We start from the raw sequence: 17,568 nt of genomic DNA on the forward strand, positions 1-17,568 counted from the left end.
CCTTTCCTATCCTCTACTATCCCCCTTCCCCCATCCCTTCCCCTCTTCTTTCTCTACCCCCTCTACTGTAATTCATTTCTCCCCCTTATATTTTTTTTCCCTTTCCCCTCACTTCCTCTTGTATGTAATTTTGTATACCCCTGAGGGTCTCCTTCCATTTCCATGCAATTTCCCTTCTCTCTCCCTTTCCCTCCCACCTCTCATCCCTGTTTAATGTTAATCTTCTTCTCATGCTCTTCCTCCCTACTCTGTTCTTAGTTACTCTCCTTATATCAAAGAAGACATTTGGCATTTGTTTTTAAGGGATTGGCTAGCTTCACTTAGCATAATCTGCTCTAATGTCATCCATTTCCCTCCAAATTCTATGATTTTGTCATTTTTTAATGCAGAGTAATACTCCATTGTGTATAAATGCCACATTTTTTTTTATCCATTCGTCTATTGAAGGGCATCTAAGTTGGTTCCACAGTCTTGCTATTGTGAATTGTGCTGCTATGAACATGGATGTAGCAGTGTCCCTGTAGTATGCTCTTTTTAGGTCTTTAGGGAATAGACCGAGAAGGGGAATAGCTGGGTCAAATGGTGATTCCATTCCCAGCTTTCCAAGAAATCTCCATACTGTTTTCCAAATTGGCCGCACCAATTTGCAGTCCCACCAGCAATGTACAAGTGAACCCTTTTCCTCACATCCTCGCCAGCACTTGTTGTTTGACTTCCTAATGGCTGCCAATCTTACTGGAGTGAGATGGTATCTTAGGGTGGTTTTGTTGTTGTTTTTAAATAACATATATCCCTATTTCCAGTTAAACTGCTTAATGATGGGTACATGTCACATATGAAGTCTTAGAAGCAAAAATTTATTTAATGTATTAAATTATTTAATGTATTAAACTCATACAGCATGGGCTGGAGATATAGCTCAGTGGTAGACCAGTTGCATAGCATGCACCTGTCACCCCACACACTCTATTTGCCCACATATAAATATATGTTTTTATTTCCATTTATACAGCTTGAAATAACTTATTTTAAAAATAGGCTTAACTACATGAAGCCAGGAGCTTGTAATTTTTAGTAACTTTGAAAATCATTCATATTACACCTACAGATTTTTTTATTGTTCAAATGCTATAGCAATATTATCATGACCAGATATGTATATAATTTTTTTTGTTTGTTTTTTTTTAAGTACTGGGGATGAACTCAGGGGTACTTAACCACTGAGCCACATCCCCAGCCTTTTTTTGTATTTTATTTAGAGACAGAGTCTCACTGTATTGCTTAGTCCCTCGCTAAATTGCTGAGACTGACTTTGATCCTTCTGCCTCAGCCTCCCTAGTCACTAGGGTTATAGTTATGTGCAGCTGGGCCCAGCTGTATATACTGTTTTTATTATTCTTTTGCTTATATATCAAAGTGACCCTATGAGGATGGTATTGTTATTTCTGATTTTAAAAAACAGAAAAGTAGGGTTCTGAAAACCTATAACTTGGGTTAATAAGTGACAGACAGGCTCAGATGTCAGTTAACCAATTCAAAGTTCAGTACTCTTCTTGCCTCTCCTGGTCACTTGAAAGTCTGTCTAATGATTTGTTATACTGCGAATATCACTTATTCAAGTTACCATTAACCTACTATGCTCAATTTCTACATAATTGAAGACTGATCTGAATTTCAAAAACACTTAAGACTACAGCATTTGTTTTGTTATGTTTAGATATTCTGGTAATTCCTAAGAAACACATTTTAGAGAGACACAAAAATTATTTGTTTTGAGTAAAGAAAATACTCACTATAAATTACCCCTCTTAGATGGAAGAATGTGCACTACTGAATGAGGTTCTGCTACACATTCTACATGATGAAGAATGAAACTAAAACGAGGTCTGACCTTGATTTGAGGACTAATACTACAAGATTTAAGAACATATAATAAATTTAATAAAAAATGTAAAAAAATTATCTCTGAATTATTTGACTAGTTCTGAATAAAAAGACTAAACCAAAGAGAATTTTTGTAGGTGCAAAACAAATCCAAAGAAGAAAGGGAGTAAATGGAAATACAAAAGTATGAAAATAAAATTTATGGAAGAAAATTTAAGATAGTAATTCTATATTAAATACCTAACTAAAATCCCAATCATTAATTCACAAAACTATTAATCAAGGAGGAAAAAATGAGTCAGATTTAGGTGACATTCATTTTAAACTTCAGATATTCGGTCAGACATATCTGAATGCCTTCACTGTGAACAGCAGCAAGTGAACTTAGGCCTAGGACATGTAGAGATGCTATAAATTTAGAAGCATATTTTATTTTTACCTCTTTTTGAGCAATGCCCATCCTATCCCTCCAGTGCATCAACACAAGGTCCACTTTTTCTTTGGCAAATTTTTCAACTTCTTTAGCGGCTTTTCCAGCTAGTCTTTGCCATTCTGGAACTTTATTAAATTTTCCATACTGATCCTATAAAATAATGTTGAAATCCATTACATACCTACTTACAAATTTATTTTAAAACTCCATGTACAGCAGAGTCACATTAGCTATTTAAAATAATAAAATAAATACTGGATGTTAGGGTTAAATAGAAAAACAAAGTCAAAAATTTCTACAATAAATTATTCTTTTTGTCCAAGAAACATTAGGGTTTCAAGATAATTCCTTTTTTGGTAGTAATAACATGCAAGTAGGAGATGACACAGAGAAAGGAAAAAGATCTGAAAGATGTTTAATTTTCTTGGGGATAGGCCAACCTAATATTAACATAGATCTTATAAGAAAAATGTGCCAAGTAACTTCTTTCACTAACATCATTTGTAATTTCATATGTATAAAATATCACATTACACATTTGAAATAAAAAAAGAAATCCATTCCTGAATTTGCAAATAAGTTGAGTTAGAGAAATAAAACACTAAATAAAATTAATTCCATTCATAGACTGATGACAGTTGTATAAGCTCTATATACTAAAAATTAATGCAATGTATAAGACAGGTGAATTTTATGGGATGTAAACTTTACTTCAAAAAAGCTGTTAGTAATAATAATAAAGAAAAACATTACTACTCGATGAAATGAGTTTGTGGTGGTCTGGATATGAGGTGTACCTCAAAAATTCCTGTATTAATGCAGGAATGTTCAGAGGTAAAATGACTATAAGAGTTGAAACTTTATCAGTCCATTCAAGTTTGAATAGACTGTTGGTAACTGTAGGCAGGTAGATCCCCGCTAGAGGAGGTGGGTCACTACAGGAGTACCCTAAAAGGGTACCTCTTCCCTGTGGCCCCTTCACTCTCTGTTTCCAGGATTCCACAAGGTAAGCAGCCTCCCTCTTCCACACACACCCTTCCCCCAGTATGTTCTGCTTGACCCTGGACCCAGAGCAACCAAATCAACTGTTCATGGACTGAGAAACTGTGAGCCCCAAATAAACTTTCCTTCCTCTAAGTCGTTCTTGTCAGGTATTTCTGTCAAAGCAATGCAAAACAGAGTCATCAAAGTTTTTGACTAAATATTTAGTCATCCACAGAAGAGCATTATTAGAGTACTCTTAATCCTGAAAAGACACTCAGGACAAGCATATTTATATTTACCATTGCTATTTTCACATTATCTCTAACATGCATCCGATCAGCATCCTTCTCAGGAACTGGATCTGAGCTGTCCAAGTATGCGAGCAAGCCTGGTGGCTAAAAACAACAAACAATAATAAAACATATATCCATTTTCCAAGTAAGTGCACAAAAGGAAATTCAGATGTAAAAGCCTAAATAAATTAACACTATGATTCAGTTACTGTAAGACTTACTATATGGTAAGTCCTCCGATAAATACCTTTTCAATTACAAACAAAAAAAAAAATTCCCTTTAATTGTGTATATAATTAAATTTTTTGAAAGGAACACAAAAATCTTTTCTAGTTTCTCATGGACTTACCAAAATGCGTTTCAACAAGTTTGTCGCAGTTGCATTATCAGCCGTCCAGAGCCCCACTAAATGTCTACTTAGCTGTCTGAAAAAAGCAGACGTTGAGAAAGGTTTGCTGCTTTATCTCAGCTAGAACAGAAAGGAATTTTTAAAAACAAAATATCACATAACTATAAGAAATATGGCTACAGTAAAAAAATCATTCTGATGTTAAAAATTATTAAAAATTAATATTTTAATGTGGAGAGGTGTTTGCAATACTAATTGAAGTATTAAAAGTTTGGAAGTTTCTTCAAATTAAAGTACTTTCCAGATAGCTACACTAATTTTCAAAGAATCTTAAACATGAAGGCACAGGTTCTTATCCATTTAAAGAAAGTAAAAATTAAAAGCAAACAACTTAAACATTTAAAGAAAGAATTAAAAACAAACAAAAAACCCCCAAAGAATTAAAAAAAAAAAAAAACACAAGCAGTTTATATAATAAGATATGATACAATGAAATAGCACTCTGTCATTCTTTAAAATTGTGAACACAAGTAAAAGTCAACAGCTGTGTTTTAAGAAAATCTTTTTGGCAAGATCAGAAGTAAAAAAATATTTTCACTTTTGGAGTATGGGTAAAGACCCAAAGCACTTACTGAAAATTATTCTAATTCTACTTAAAAGCTAAAATTTTGGTTCAAAATGAAAATTTAAAAACCATGCTGACTCTGTGGTTTGGTTATTTATTAACCTTAATTCCTATGTAAAATACTGCCTGCTAAATCGGAAACACCTCAGAAGCAGGAACCCTATTTCACCCATCACTGATCCTTTCTAGACTTGGTAGACTTTGGCTTCATTACCACTCATAGCAAATGCCAATCAGGGAAGGAACCAAATAATCATCTACAGATGTATGTATTTACATCTTACATTCCCAGAAGAACAAAGATGAATAGCAAAACTATTTCATCAGAAAGTGAATACTACTTAAGCTGCTCATTCCTGAGCCTATCGGGAAGCTAACATATTGCAGTAATTACACTTATAATTTCCTTCACTGATATTTGGTAGGTCTTATATCAGTGACTCCTAAAAAGGTTCTAATTAGAGATAAAAGTAATAACATAAGTGATATATCTACTATAAATGGAAAGCTTTTTAATACTGTAATTCAAGTATTAGTAACATTCTGGAACCTTCTCCAAATTAAAGTGCTTCCCCAATAAATACACTAATTGATCACAGTAGGGAATTTAACTGATTATAATAAAAAGGAACACAACAAGCAAACAAGTAACATGGGGTTTAATGGAATAAAATAACATTTTAATGAAAGTTGGGATCTAACATTGCTAATAAGTAGTACTAAGGAAATAACCTTCCTATCTTTCTATCTTCTCAGACAATACAGAAGATTACTTTAATAGCTAGCATTACAATTAAGTTATGCAGATAGCTTTCTATAATAGTATAAATAAACTATTGGCAAGGCAGCACACAACAGCACAGGTGATAAAAAAATGGAAATCTGTAGTACTAAAATAAAATAAAACATAAGTCAGTAAATTATGCTATTGCTTAAGCTGAAATATGTTAAATACTTAGGATATTTGGTGTTTTATTAATGCTATACTCTGGTAGAACCACAAAAAACACAAAAAACTGACGAACTGGAATTCATATTGCCTAGAATAAATGAAGAGATTTATGGGTTTTCTTATTGTTGAATGATTTACTGAAAGAATGATGATTCTCTGAAGGGGAAATTGTCTACCCACAGAGATTTAGGATAAGCCTAGTTTGGGCTAGAAATATATTAAGGTTCCTATTTCTTATATTTAAAGCAGAGCACCTAAATTAACAAAGGTATTTGAAAATTTATGCAAGGTTCCCATATGGGGTCTTTGGGGTCATGTGCATGCAAGATAGTCAGAGGAAACAGAAGGGGAAAAGGCCTGGACACGTGATTATAATTCCATAAACTTCAAAGTACTCTTTTCCATGTTGCAGTCCCATGACTGTGAGTTAAGGACTTGACAAGACTGTAGGTTAAAAAAAAAAAGAACTGGTTCCCTCACCCCAAGTTATCCATGGCAGGGACAATGACCACTTGGGCACAATCCTTCAACAAGCAAAAGAAAAGTGCTACAGGAATCAAAAGAAAATGGAACGTATGTATAAGCAAATACCTAATTCAGTTTGTTTTATGTAATACCCAAATTCATTCTCTAAACAGCAATTTATAGCAAATTAAATCAAATAACTTACCTATTTGTAAGCATCCTTTGATCTGAACTTATTGTAAACATTGCAGTATGCAAGTGTCGAGGTAAGGCACCTTCACTTAGGGCAAGTTCCTGCATTTTTGTAGCAATTTCTTTGTCACCTTCCTTTGGAAAAAGGGTAAGATGATCCCTAAAGCAGAAATCTAGAACGAGCTATCCCAACTTTATTACAAACTTTAAACAAAAGTTCATTACAACTTTAAATAATTATTCATAATAATAATATAATAATAGTAATAATAATTATTATTATTATTTCTAATTATCCAAAAATAAACCAGAGAGATGACATTTTAAGATTCAATGTGGCTTTGGAATGAGGTTTAAATGTTACCAGATAAATTACCTTACAAATTATACTTATCTAAAATTAATATTAAAATTAGGTTAATTCCTAAATATCTACCAGTCAACAAGGAAGAAACCAGCAATTCCTATCAAAGACATATGCAAACCTGGCTTGCTTTTGTTATTTAAAGGATGATGTGATGTTGGGGTAGTTGTTTTTATTTTGATTTTACTTTGTTTATATGGATTCACTTTGGCAAACAGATAAATAGGACTATTAATCAAAGAACTATGAATTAGATAAGCAGTATAACAATTTAAGATAATCTATCAAAAAGTAAAAATGTTCATGTTAGTACTGAGTACTATTATACCAAATGAACATGTTGTATGTACACAAATATGTACACGGTATGTATATGTACATATACCATTTTTAACAGTATACACACAGTCTGAGATGAAATTCGCCAACAAAGTCATAGAAATGATACTGGGTGGTAAAGAAGTAGATGATTTATTTTTATTTAACCCTTGTATTTTTCTGTACATCTTGATTTTTTCTTCCAAGATTACAGACTGCTTTTATAATTTGAAAAAAGAAAATTTGCCAGGATTTAAGTATAAATAGTCTTTTCCAAAGAAATCACTAGATGTGAATCTAATATGTGTGGTTTGTACCTGAAGTCAAAAGTCAGCATTTTGATTATACTTAGTATTAAATAAATATTTTTGTATATAATGAATAGTTGAATGGCATATATTATATGAATGGCAACATGTTGGTTGGCTGCATGGGCCTAACTTTCCTTGGCTACCACAAACTCGGATGGGGTATTTACTTTTGAAAGCTAAAACTGAGCATAACACCCAATAACTAGAGGGGAGAAATTAGCCCTTAGTAGTATATACACACTGAAAATGCAAATAAATTTTCATGTTCCAACCAGTTTGATTCCTTTTTAAAAAAAATTCAACAGATGTCTAAGGACATACTAACTCTGTGCTTCTTATTTCATTCTGAGCTATACTGATATATCACAATAGCGAGTTTCTTTTCCCCCCTCCTTGGTAAACAGAACACTCTTATGTTTACCCAAATTGCTACATAATGACAACAAAAGAATACAAAAATTCAAGTCATTTAGATTGATGTCATTGTAAACATCATACTATGTGCTTGAAATTTATAACCATGATCATGTTTTTTTTTTTTATTTTTTTAAAATACAAGGCTAAAGCAACTATTTGAGAAGCAATATCTCATAACCTGAATATCAAATCCTGGTATCTAGAATTTCATTTAAAATGCATTTTTCCACAAGAAGTTTTTGTTGCTAGTCTCATTTGATATCACCTTGCTCTGAACTCAAAAACAGATTTCTATGTAATCCCAATACCTCAAGATTTCAGTACCTTCATCATCATCACCCAGTGAAAAAACAAAGCTAACTTTTAATTCTTTTAAATAAAACAAATAATGTAAGAACAAATTTATTTGCTTTATAACCCTACTTACTTAAGAATTTAAAATTCTCATTTTTTTTTTTATTATTGAGGATCATTTCTGCAATTAGTTTAAAACTAATATCTGACTGGAGAGTTAAAATTACTTTTCTTACCCAGAGTATAGCATATTTCCTATAAAAGGCAATTTTGTCATTTTCAATTAAGACATCAATCAACACTTAAGTTTAAAATTTCGAAATTGCTCTCACCTCTATTATTGCCTTCATAACCAATCCAGCTCCCTTTATAATTGCCATGGAAGGATGCTTTAAAAAGGTGAAGGAAAAGTATCAGTGAATAAAAAAAAAAAAATTTATTCCAACACAAGGATGTAAGTTTCATGCAAGGTTATGAGCTATAAAATTAAGAAATGATATATCTCAAAATCAGATCAGAGTTGAATTAAATATTTTAGGTATTCTACAATATAGCTTCACAGTTACTGATATACAAACATAAAGGAATATAATAGAAAGTAGCTGGCACTTTTTTCCAACGTTTATGAATAGCTCTGCTAAAGCTCACTGTATTATTTGGGAATTTGTTAAAAAAAAAAAAAAGCGCTGGGAGGGGACTTTGGGCATACCACAGAAAAAAATGAATTTTTATAATGGAAAACAGTGGTTAACTGCCATCAACAAGGCTGTATAAGTGAACTACCAAGAAACCTGTGAGCTAAAATGTCCTCACATGGTAATGATGTTAGGGTTAGGTTGCATTTGTCGTTATAAAAGAATGGTGCACAAACTATTTGAAAAACAATTTTATCCAAAAAGTAGCATTCTTAAATTAGTTGTTATCTGGTAGGAAAAATACAAGATCTTACCTGAAAGAGTTTAAAGAGGGTTCTTCCATTGGAGGCTACCATCTCTAAAAGCATATCAAACTGCTGCCCTTCAGTCGTCTCACTATATGGAGCACAGAGGGCAAAGGTAAGGAAGTCCAAAAGTGAACTAATAACTAGGGCACCAGTCCCATGATCCTGAAAGAAAGCATCACACTGCTTTAAAAATATAAATATAGAGCTGAAACAGCAAAAATATGTTCCTTTCTCTTATTCTATATGCTAGGCATAATTACTGACTTTAATTTTTCAACCTTAAGTTCAAAAAAAATTTTTTTTGGTAGTGGGGATTAAACCCAGATGCACTATATCACTGAGCCACATCCCCATCTCTTTTTGAGACAGGATTTCACTAAGTTGCTGAGACTGGCCTCGAATTTGTGATCTTCCTGCCTCAGCCTCCCAAGTCGCTGGGATTACAGGTGTGTACTACCACACCCAGCATCAGGTTCAAATTCTGATGATTTATGTAGTACAGTACTTCCTTTGCCAATGTAGCAAATCCATTGTTCAAATCCATCATCCTCAAAAGGAACATAATTAAAATTCAGTCAAATTTCAAGAGAAAAACAGAATCTTCAAATGTGTATACTAAGGTTAATGTGTATTTGAATAAAAAATTATCTTTGACAACACTTGCAAGATTATGGCAATTTGTTCATGTTTCTTCCAGTTATATGGAATGTCCATCTCCAAAACTGTTCCCAACGATTGAGGAACTAGATGTCAGTTAATGGGAAGATCTGACTTACTTTTAAAAGTTTATTTCACAATTAGAATTTTCAAGAAAGAAACAAAACTCTGGAATATTATTGGAAAAATCTAAAAGCTTTGCAATGTATCCTTCCCAGATAAATGGATATAGTACTAAAAGAAAATATTTTATTACTAGTGACCAAGCTGAACTGTGACCAATAAAAACCAAATATGTAGCTATAATACAAAACCCCACATTGCGCTTGTAGAAACCACATTGCAGAAACTTTCAATAATCATACATGATTTCCCATGAAGACAAATTTAATAACAACTTACCACATGGGAATTAAATTTCTCCAGTAAATTTTCCAGAAACTTCTTAGAAGAGAGAAGAGAAGCTTTGTTTAGCTGTTCTTGTCTTAGGTCATAGTCATCATGCATGGGCTAGCAATTAAAAATAGTAAATTTCATAAGCAGTCTCATGTGCTGGCATCACAAAAAAATTCATTTATAAAGAATATTCATTATAAACTGGAACAATTAAAAACCACACCATAAAGTGTATGGCAAAAAGGAAACTCATGATTAAGGTCTCTCTTTAATTCACTTTTGGTAATAAATCAAGGTTTACTTATGTTTGTTCTATACAATGTAGCTTGTCTAAAACACTTTATAAGGAATGAAAGTCCTAGATAGAATACAGAAAACAGATAAATCAGAAATTTCAAAGGTATACTTAACAATTGTCTTTCCCTTCACAAACTAGCACCAAGTTAGCTCTTTATTGATCAAACAGCTTTCAAATGTGCTTCTTCAGCCTCACTACCTTACTTCAGCATCTCAGCTCTTATATATAATTTGATCAACAAGCCTCCTTATCTCTAATCTATCCTCCACATACCACTACAGTGGACTTTCTGAAAATCAAACCTGATCTTGTTACTTAAAAATTTTTCAATGTTTCTCACTAAAGATACAAACCCAGCTCCTTTTTTTGATACAAAAGGCTTTTTTGAATGACTTGTCTCCGAACCTTCCTCTGGCAGCAAATCCTAATTATCCCCCAAACATATCTTGTGACCCAACCTTATTTAGCTATTTGCTTCTTCCCAAACATACCTTTCTATATGTTATTCTCTATTCCAGGAAGTTCTGCCCAGAACTGAAATATCCTGACCCATCCTTTAATATTCAGATCAAATTGAATATCTCTAGAAAGACTGAGAATTTTTCACCTTCCTTCTACCACCAAACAAAAAATATGTGTTGTATGATGCCATAGCCCACAACCTTGTGTTGAATGCATATGACTACTTTACTAGACTGTTAGCAATTTGAAGGAAGGAAGGAACTGTGTCTTAACATCTTTGCATTTCTAGCACTATAGAACACTGCCTGGTATGTAGGATGTATTAAGTAAATGTTATTTGAGCAAACAAATGGCTTTGAGAGCAACTTATGAAATATAGAATCATGGAAGAAGGAAAATCTGGGTTCACAGAAACTAAAACCTTCAGTCAAGAAACTGGCTAAGAAAAACCAGTTTTCTTAAGAAAAGTACTACTTACACACATGAGGGCACAAAGCATATCAACAGCTGCATGGATAACTCCATTGTTGCTCCTCTTGAGTGCTTTTACTACCTTCACCCCTAAACGCTCCCGAAACCTTGTGGAACAAAAGCAAGTATATAATAGCACTATCGAAACATCTGTTAGTATTTTATTAAGATACGGTAGGTCATCTTAAGTTTCCATTATTATATGGTAGCAATTACATATCTGAACCTCATTTCTCAAATATGTTTTCATAATAATTTTTCCTTTGAGTAGAGGATTTTTTAAAGGTTAACTAAAAGTATGACAAGTACTTTCCCATTCAAATTCACTAAAACAAGAGTCAGTGATATTACTCATGATTATGCATCTAATATCCTTCATCAGCCCCACTTATCTTCCCTTTTCATTTCTCATGAATACAAACTTCCAGATCATTAGATAAAAGGTATCATGTTTAGTCGGCAGTAAAGAAATAAATTATTCAGTATTTTTTATTTTGAGTTGTTTAAAATCTGTAAGAGAAGCTAAGTTCAAAAGACAACTTACTTTGGAAGCTGAGTGAAGGCCAGAAAACCAGCTTTGGAAGCTACAAGTCTTCTTACAGCCTGGAACTGACTCTCAAGTTCTGCATTTGAAGCAACAACATCTCCCTCTTGGGACAATAATGCTGTTATGGCATTATTGATCAGTTTTTCTTTGTTTTCTGAGAAGAGACCCTGGGCAAAGAAAGAGTATTTTAGAAGTTTCCATATCAATTAATAATAATGAACAAATTATGATGCAATTTATCTTTATATATTATATATCTCACATCCTGTGTTACTGCGTGTAGAACTCCACTATATGAAATATTAGCATTGAACCTGAATACAGCATCTGCAAAGTTGCCATCTGTAAGGAGAAGAGAAGATTCAAAAAAAAAAAGATTTAGAGAACTATGTTCCTAACTCTTAATATTATCATCAAGTAGATGTATGGAAATACAACTACATTAAAATCAATACTTACTTGGAGGTGTAGCTAAGAATCTGAGATGCAGGCTCTCTACTTCCTCATCAACAGGCATACTGAGTAACCCCCATCGCTGACCTTTATGGGTTGGTGTCATTTTTACACAAACATCTCTGTTACCAGAGGCTCTGACTCCATCCAGCAAACTTGCTAACAAGGAATCTCTAGGCAAGGTTAAAAAATAAAATAAAAAGGATTTAGAATTGATAATTAAGGGGAATTTTGATTCAGAATGTAGTACAGGCACTTTGGTAGGTAACCTGCTCTGGGATATACAAAAAAACAGAGCTTTAGGAGAGCCTAGAGTCCTAACACCAGCTTTTCACCTTGCTGCTATATGACCTATATCAAAGAGTTCCAGCTTTTCCATATCATTGCCAATAATCAGCACTGATAGTCTTTTGATGTTAGTCATTATAGTGGATCTAAAGTAGTTTTAATTTTCATTTCCCTAATGAGTTATGATCTTCTCATGTATTTATTTACCATTCAGTTATCTTTTCTAGTCAAGTGTTTATGTAACTCTTCTGCCCAAAGGCTGTTTGATCATTTTAGGATTGAGTTGCAAGAGGTCTTTATATATTATAGACAAAAGTTCTTTATCAGTTATGTGTTCTGTAAATACTTTTTCCCTATCTGTAGCTTGTCTTACTATTTTCAAAGTTTTAAATTCCGAAGATGTCTGATTAATAAACTTTTTCATTTGATGGAGTGTCTTCTTATATTTAAGAAAAGTGTCCCTAATCCTAGTTACAAATAAGTTGCTTTACTTTCCACATATAAGCATTATTAGGCTAATGACACATTTTTCCTAAGTTATAGTCAGGAATAAACAAGATAATGTACATAAAATATTTGACAAACTGAGTATTGAGATCTCTCCTCTGATTAAAACACCTGTAATTCCTGTTTTTTCCTTAAACTTGGAACAGGAAAAACTGTAAACTTTTGCTTATATTTCTAGTCATGTTGACTTGTGACTGAGAGCTTTCCAAGATAAACTGTAGTAATATTATAGCAAGTAAAGAAAAAACAAGTAAATACAAATCTCAAGAAGGTTGTATTGTACACAGTGGCAAAAAGTACCCAAATTGTATGGAATAACTTTAAAATACAGACTCTCTAGAACGAACTCACTACAACGACATGAAAGAACTACCTGAGATATAAGAATTGCCAATCTCATGAAAACAGTTTTAGTACACAAAGGGAAATCAGACATTGAACATTCACATTAGCAATTATGTGTTACAAGCCAGCTGCAGCAGCTTATAGGTTTCCACACGAGAAATAAGTCTTGAGTAACATAAAAAAATAAGTATATTCCACTGGCTAACTGCTAAGTAGCTTTCAATATTAGCATTTAAAAAACTAATTTCAAGTGTATTTAATATATTAAAGTAACCTGTTGTTTTTATCCAATTTAAAAATGAAAGTAAGAGGTGCTATTTTGAAATACTTTAAAAACACCAGTGGGCTGGGGATGTACCTCAGTCTAAGAGCGCTTGCCTATCATGCATAAGATCCTGGGTTTAATTCTCAGTATGGAGGGGAAAAAAAAGGTTACAGAAATACACAGTGCTTTCATCATTTCATTTAAAATCAAATCACTATTTTTATGGTCTTTAGGAATTTGAAACTTGAATAAAGATCTTTTTAAATAGGCAATAATGTCTTCCAAAGTTAAATAATTTTAAAGTTCCAGATTATAAATATTTGTTTTTCCTTTTTGGTCAAGCACTTTGCTTTGCATATGCTGGGAACTCAAAAGCATGATGAGATAAAAAGAAATAAACACCTTTCTGTTGAAGAGTATTTCCGGACTTGCCCTTTTATAAATTCAATGGTAAAAAGCTGTGGATTTTCGGAGTCACAAACCAAAGCAAATACCTAATGAAAAACAAAAGAAAGTTCAACAACAACAAAAAAAAATGATTAGTTTTTTTGTACTTCATTTTAAAAATTGCATACCATCATTTAGTTTTACCAAAGTCAATATTTAAAAATGCAACTTTTTTATAATACCGGAGTTTAAATTTAGTTAAGAGTCTTATTAAAATTTTCATATAATTATTGAATAAAAGTTCCACTTTTTTTTTTTTAAGTATTTTTTAAAGTTGTTGATAGACCTTTATATGTGGTGCTGAGAATAGAACCCAGTGCCTTACACATGCCAAGCAAGTGCACTACTGCTAAGCCATAGCCCCAGCCCAAAAGTTCCACTTCTGATATAGTTGAAAATGATTGTTGGAATCTTCATCAATCAATAAATTCATGAGGTCAATAATCTTTATTTGACCAATAAATCTAATGGATTAAGAATTAAATATGGATTCTGTTTCCCATTCTTTAGGAAGGGGTAAATATATTAAAAATAAATAAGAAAATTACTCAATATCAACAGGAAGAAATCTCACTTAAGCTAATAATATTGAAACTTACTTCTCCCAAAGGCTTCAAAGTTGCAATATTATAGGTTGCTGGATCACGTTCTACTAAAGATGTTTCTGTGAGTGCTAAAAGTCTTTTTACAGGTTCCTTCAAACAATAAAATAGAGATTAAAAAGTTATTGAAGAAAATTATTACAATCAGATGAATAAATTTTTATTTTCAACATATAGGTCTTACCGAATGTCTAGGTGATATTTTTTGGACCACGAATTCTGCTAAAGATGTGATGGATTCATCTGTGCTGTATTTTCCAAAGCGAAGATTCAAATATTGCTCAAATTCTAAAGGTTCTTTCCTGATCCGCAATGAAATACCTATGTAGTTGCCAGCATGATCTATTGCGCTTTTGATAATCTCTTCTCTTTGTTCTGATGCAAATAAATGCTGCACAAATTTTGGATTTTTAAAAGTTAAAACAACTAAAATATAACTATACTTAATCAATTCATAGGAAGGATATTAAAGTAGTATTAAAGTAGCAGCAATTCTAGAAAAGAAAGGTAATAGAACGTCTCAGAAGGAAATGATCAGTTTATAGTTGAAAGACTGTTACTAAATTAAAATCATGAAAGTCTGAAAAGTCTGGGGCACAGAGCCTTACATCCAACTCACTGAATGGAAATTATCTCATCATTTCTTAAGGTCTGACTCTTACCATCTTGTGCAAAACAACATGCTAGGGCTCGATAAGAAACCCTACCCAATCTACTGGGATGAACAGGGACTGTGTGGGTAGAATTCCGATTCAACCAAAGTACTCTTATTTAAAATCTGTTTTACATAGTGGGTTTCCTTGCAAGAATGTTTAACAGTCATTCCCCTATTGATGTTACAAATCAACTTTTAGGTTTGTATTTACAAAGGTAAGGTTAAGGAGACATCACTACTTGCATTTGGTACCTGGAGACCAGAACTGCTAAAGGTCCTGCAAAAGGCAGAGAAATATCCCCCACAAAAAAGATTTGTCCTGGCCGGAATGCCAATAACTCCTCTGCTAAGAAGCACTGGGTTTAAGAGTGTGATTTTATTACATGAGTTCACTTCAGTCAACACTAATGCAGAAGATATTAAATAAAATTTTGTTGAATTAATTTGTGTGGTATCATATATTATAGTGAACTGATTTATTTCCACTAGTGTCTTTTAAAAAGCAAAGAATATATAATCATCTCTCATTGTGGAAGACTAGTTCCAGGAAGTTCCAGAGATACCCAAATCATAATATGGTGAAGTATCTGCATATAATCTGTGCATTCTTCTATATACTTTATATCATCTCCAGATTACTTATAATACCTAATACAATGTAAATACTATGCAAATAGCTGTTATACGATACTGTTTAGGGAATAATGACAAGGAAAAAAGTACACGTGCAATTTTTTTCCTAAATATTTTCAATCCACAGTTGGTTGAATCCAGAGATGCAGAACCCATAGATTTAGAGGATAGGTTATACTTAGAAAATGGATAATTCAAACTAAATCTTCTTGTTATAGCCAATCAAGAATAAATGTTGTTGATAAAGTATCAAACAGTAGTCATTCATGTTCAACTTATTGTTCTATTAAAGAGCTTGTTTGAATTACTGTGATACAGCTATGTTTTTAAAGTCTAAAAGGCCCCATAATTTGGCCGGTTTTCCACCAAAAGCTAATCGCTGCAAAATTCCATTGCTCAGAGAAGACACATCTGTGGACAGTGCAGTCGAGACTTCATTAGGGTGGGAGAGAAAACCAAGCTTTGTTTTTTTGGGTCTAGACTCAGAGGTAAGCAAATATCTAGCTGTGTGCTCCCCAAATGAGGGAAATTAGGATGTTACCAATCAAGTGGTTTCTAGGACAAAAAGAGGCCTACAACTCTGTAAAGCAAATTGTATTTTTATAAATCAGATTATGTAGCTGCCCTCCTCATTATTCTTTTTCTTTTTTTTTTTTGGCCTTTTGCTACTATCTACACTTTTATTTATCTAAAAATTCTAGGCTTGCCTTAGCTCTGCTTCCCAGGGAAGGATATTTTATCCACAAAACACTGAATTTTGGGGTAGTGGTCCCAGGCTTCTAAGGGAGCTAAGGTAACTAAAATTCTCAAGCTAAGGAATCTTTCAAGTAAGTTCAACTTAGTTCCTCCTAGAGACTATATATATTGCCTACATTTGAGATCTTGGGTCTAAATTTTATTAAAGAAAGCAGGATAGTTCAAAAGGTGGTCATCATCTGTAGTTCAGCTTCTATTACTAATTTAAAAACAGGATCTCAGCATCTTAAGTAGTTTCTGCTGTGCCCCACCACATACTTAAAAATAATTCAAGATCCAAGTAAAAACAAGCAATAAACTCCAAATATGGCATTTCAATACATACTTGTATTACATATTACAAACAGCTTGACAAAGGACAGAACACTCTTCAAAAAAAAAAAAGAAATTTACATTACTTTTTTAATAAAAAGAAATTAAATTAGAAACTTTCAGGTAAGGCATTAATACTAATGAAAATAATAACTGTAACTACTATTTATGGAATACTACTAAGCCATGTACTGTGTAAAGCATTTTAGGTAGATAATCTTCTCCAATCTTCACTAAAAACACAGGATGACATATTACCCTCCTCACTTTGAAGAACAGCAAAAGGGTTCAAGTCCACTTATTTTTGATAGCAAAGCCTGCACTCTAAATACCCTACCTCCTCCTCTGAGGTTCATGTGAATTTTCAAAATGAAATGTAAAAACACTTTTTTCCTTCAAACCCTTTTAAAATGCTGTTTTAAAAACATTACTCACCAATCTACTAAATCCTCCATAAAGTATACAAAATCCTCCTTGATAATCAGAGAGATCTACAAAGCCTTCAATGTTTCTATAGTCATAGGAACAGAGTACTCTGTTGGTTGTAGGATTAATTTGGTCAAAGCCTCCAGGAGTTACTTCCAAAATTACAGGTTTTCTTGTATCACTCCAGTGATGCTTATAGCAGTTATATCTCTAGAGAAAAAGAA

At 32.8% G+C, this 17,568-nt stretch overlaps 1 protein-coding gene across 1 annotated transcript in view; it reads right to left on the bottom strand.

Annotated features, from left to right (window-relative positions):
* The window catches only part of Dnajc13 (DnaJ heat shock protein family (Hsp40) member C13), a 118,702-nt gene that overhangs the window by 68,626 nt on the left and 32,508 nt on the right, over positions 1-17,568 (bottom strand). Inside the window, exons 6-20 of the mRNA XM_076867431.2 lie at positions 17,354-17,554; positions 14,747-14,953; positions 14,560-14,655; positions 13,916-14,007; positions 12,115-12,281; positions 11,918-11,997; positions 11,653-11,822; positions 11,116-11,215; positions 9,884-9,991; positions 8,831-8,986; positions 8,214-8,270; positions 6,191-6,312; positions 3,944-4,019; positions 3,601-3,696; positions 2,324-2,467 (exon numbers count right to left, since the gene is read on the bottom strand). Coding sequence (XP_076723546.2) covers positions 2,324-2,467; positions 3,601-3,696; positions 3,944-4,019; positions 6,191-6,312; positions 8,214-8,270; positions 8,831-8,986; positions 9,884-9,991; positions 11,116-11,215; positions 11,653-11,822; positions 11,918-11,997; positions 12,115-12,281; positions 13,916-14,007; positions 14,560-14,655; positions 14,747-14,953; positions 17,354-17,554 — 1,872 coding nt within the window. The remainder of the gene's footprint in view (positions 1-2,323; positions 2,468-3,600; positions 3,697-3,943; positions 4,020-6,190; positions 6,313-8,213; positions 8,271-8,830; positions 8,987-9,883; positions 9,992-11,115; positions 11,216-11,652; positions 11,823-11,917; positions 11,998-12,114; positions 12,282-13,915; positions 14,008-14,559; positions 14,656-14,746; positions 14,954-17,353; positions 17,555-17,568) is intronic.

Source organism: Callospermophilus lateralis, chromosome 10, assembly GCF_048772815.1.
Source record: "Callospermophilus lateralis isolate mCalLat2 chromosome 10, mCalLat2.hap1, whole genome shotgun sequence".
Classification (NCBI taxonomy): Eukaryota; Metazoa; Chordata; class Mammalia; order Rodentia; family Sciuridae; genus Callospermophilus; species Callospermophilus lateralis.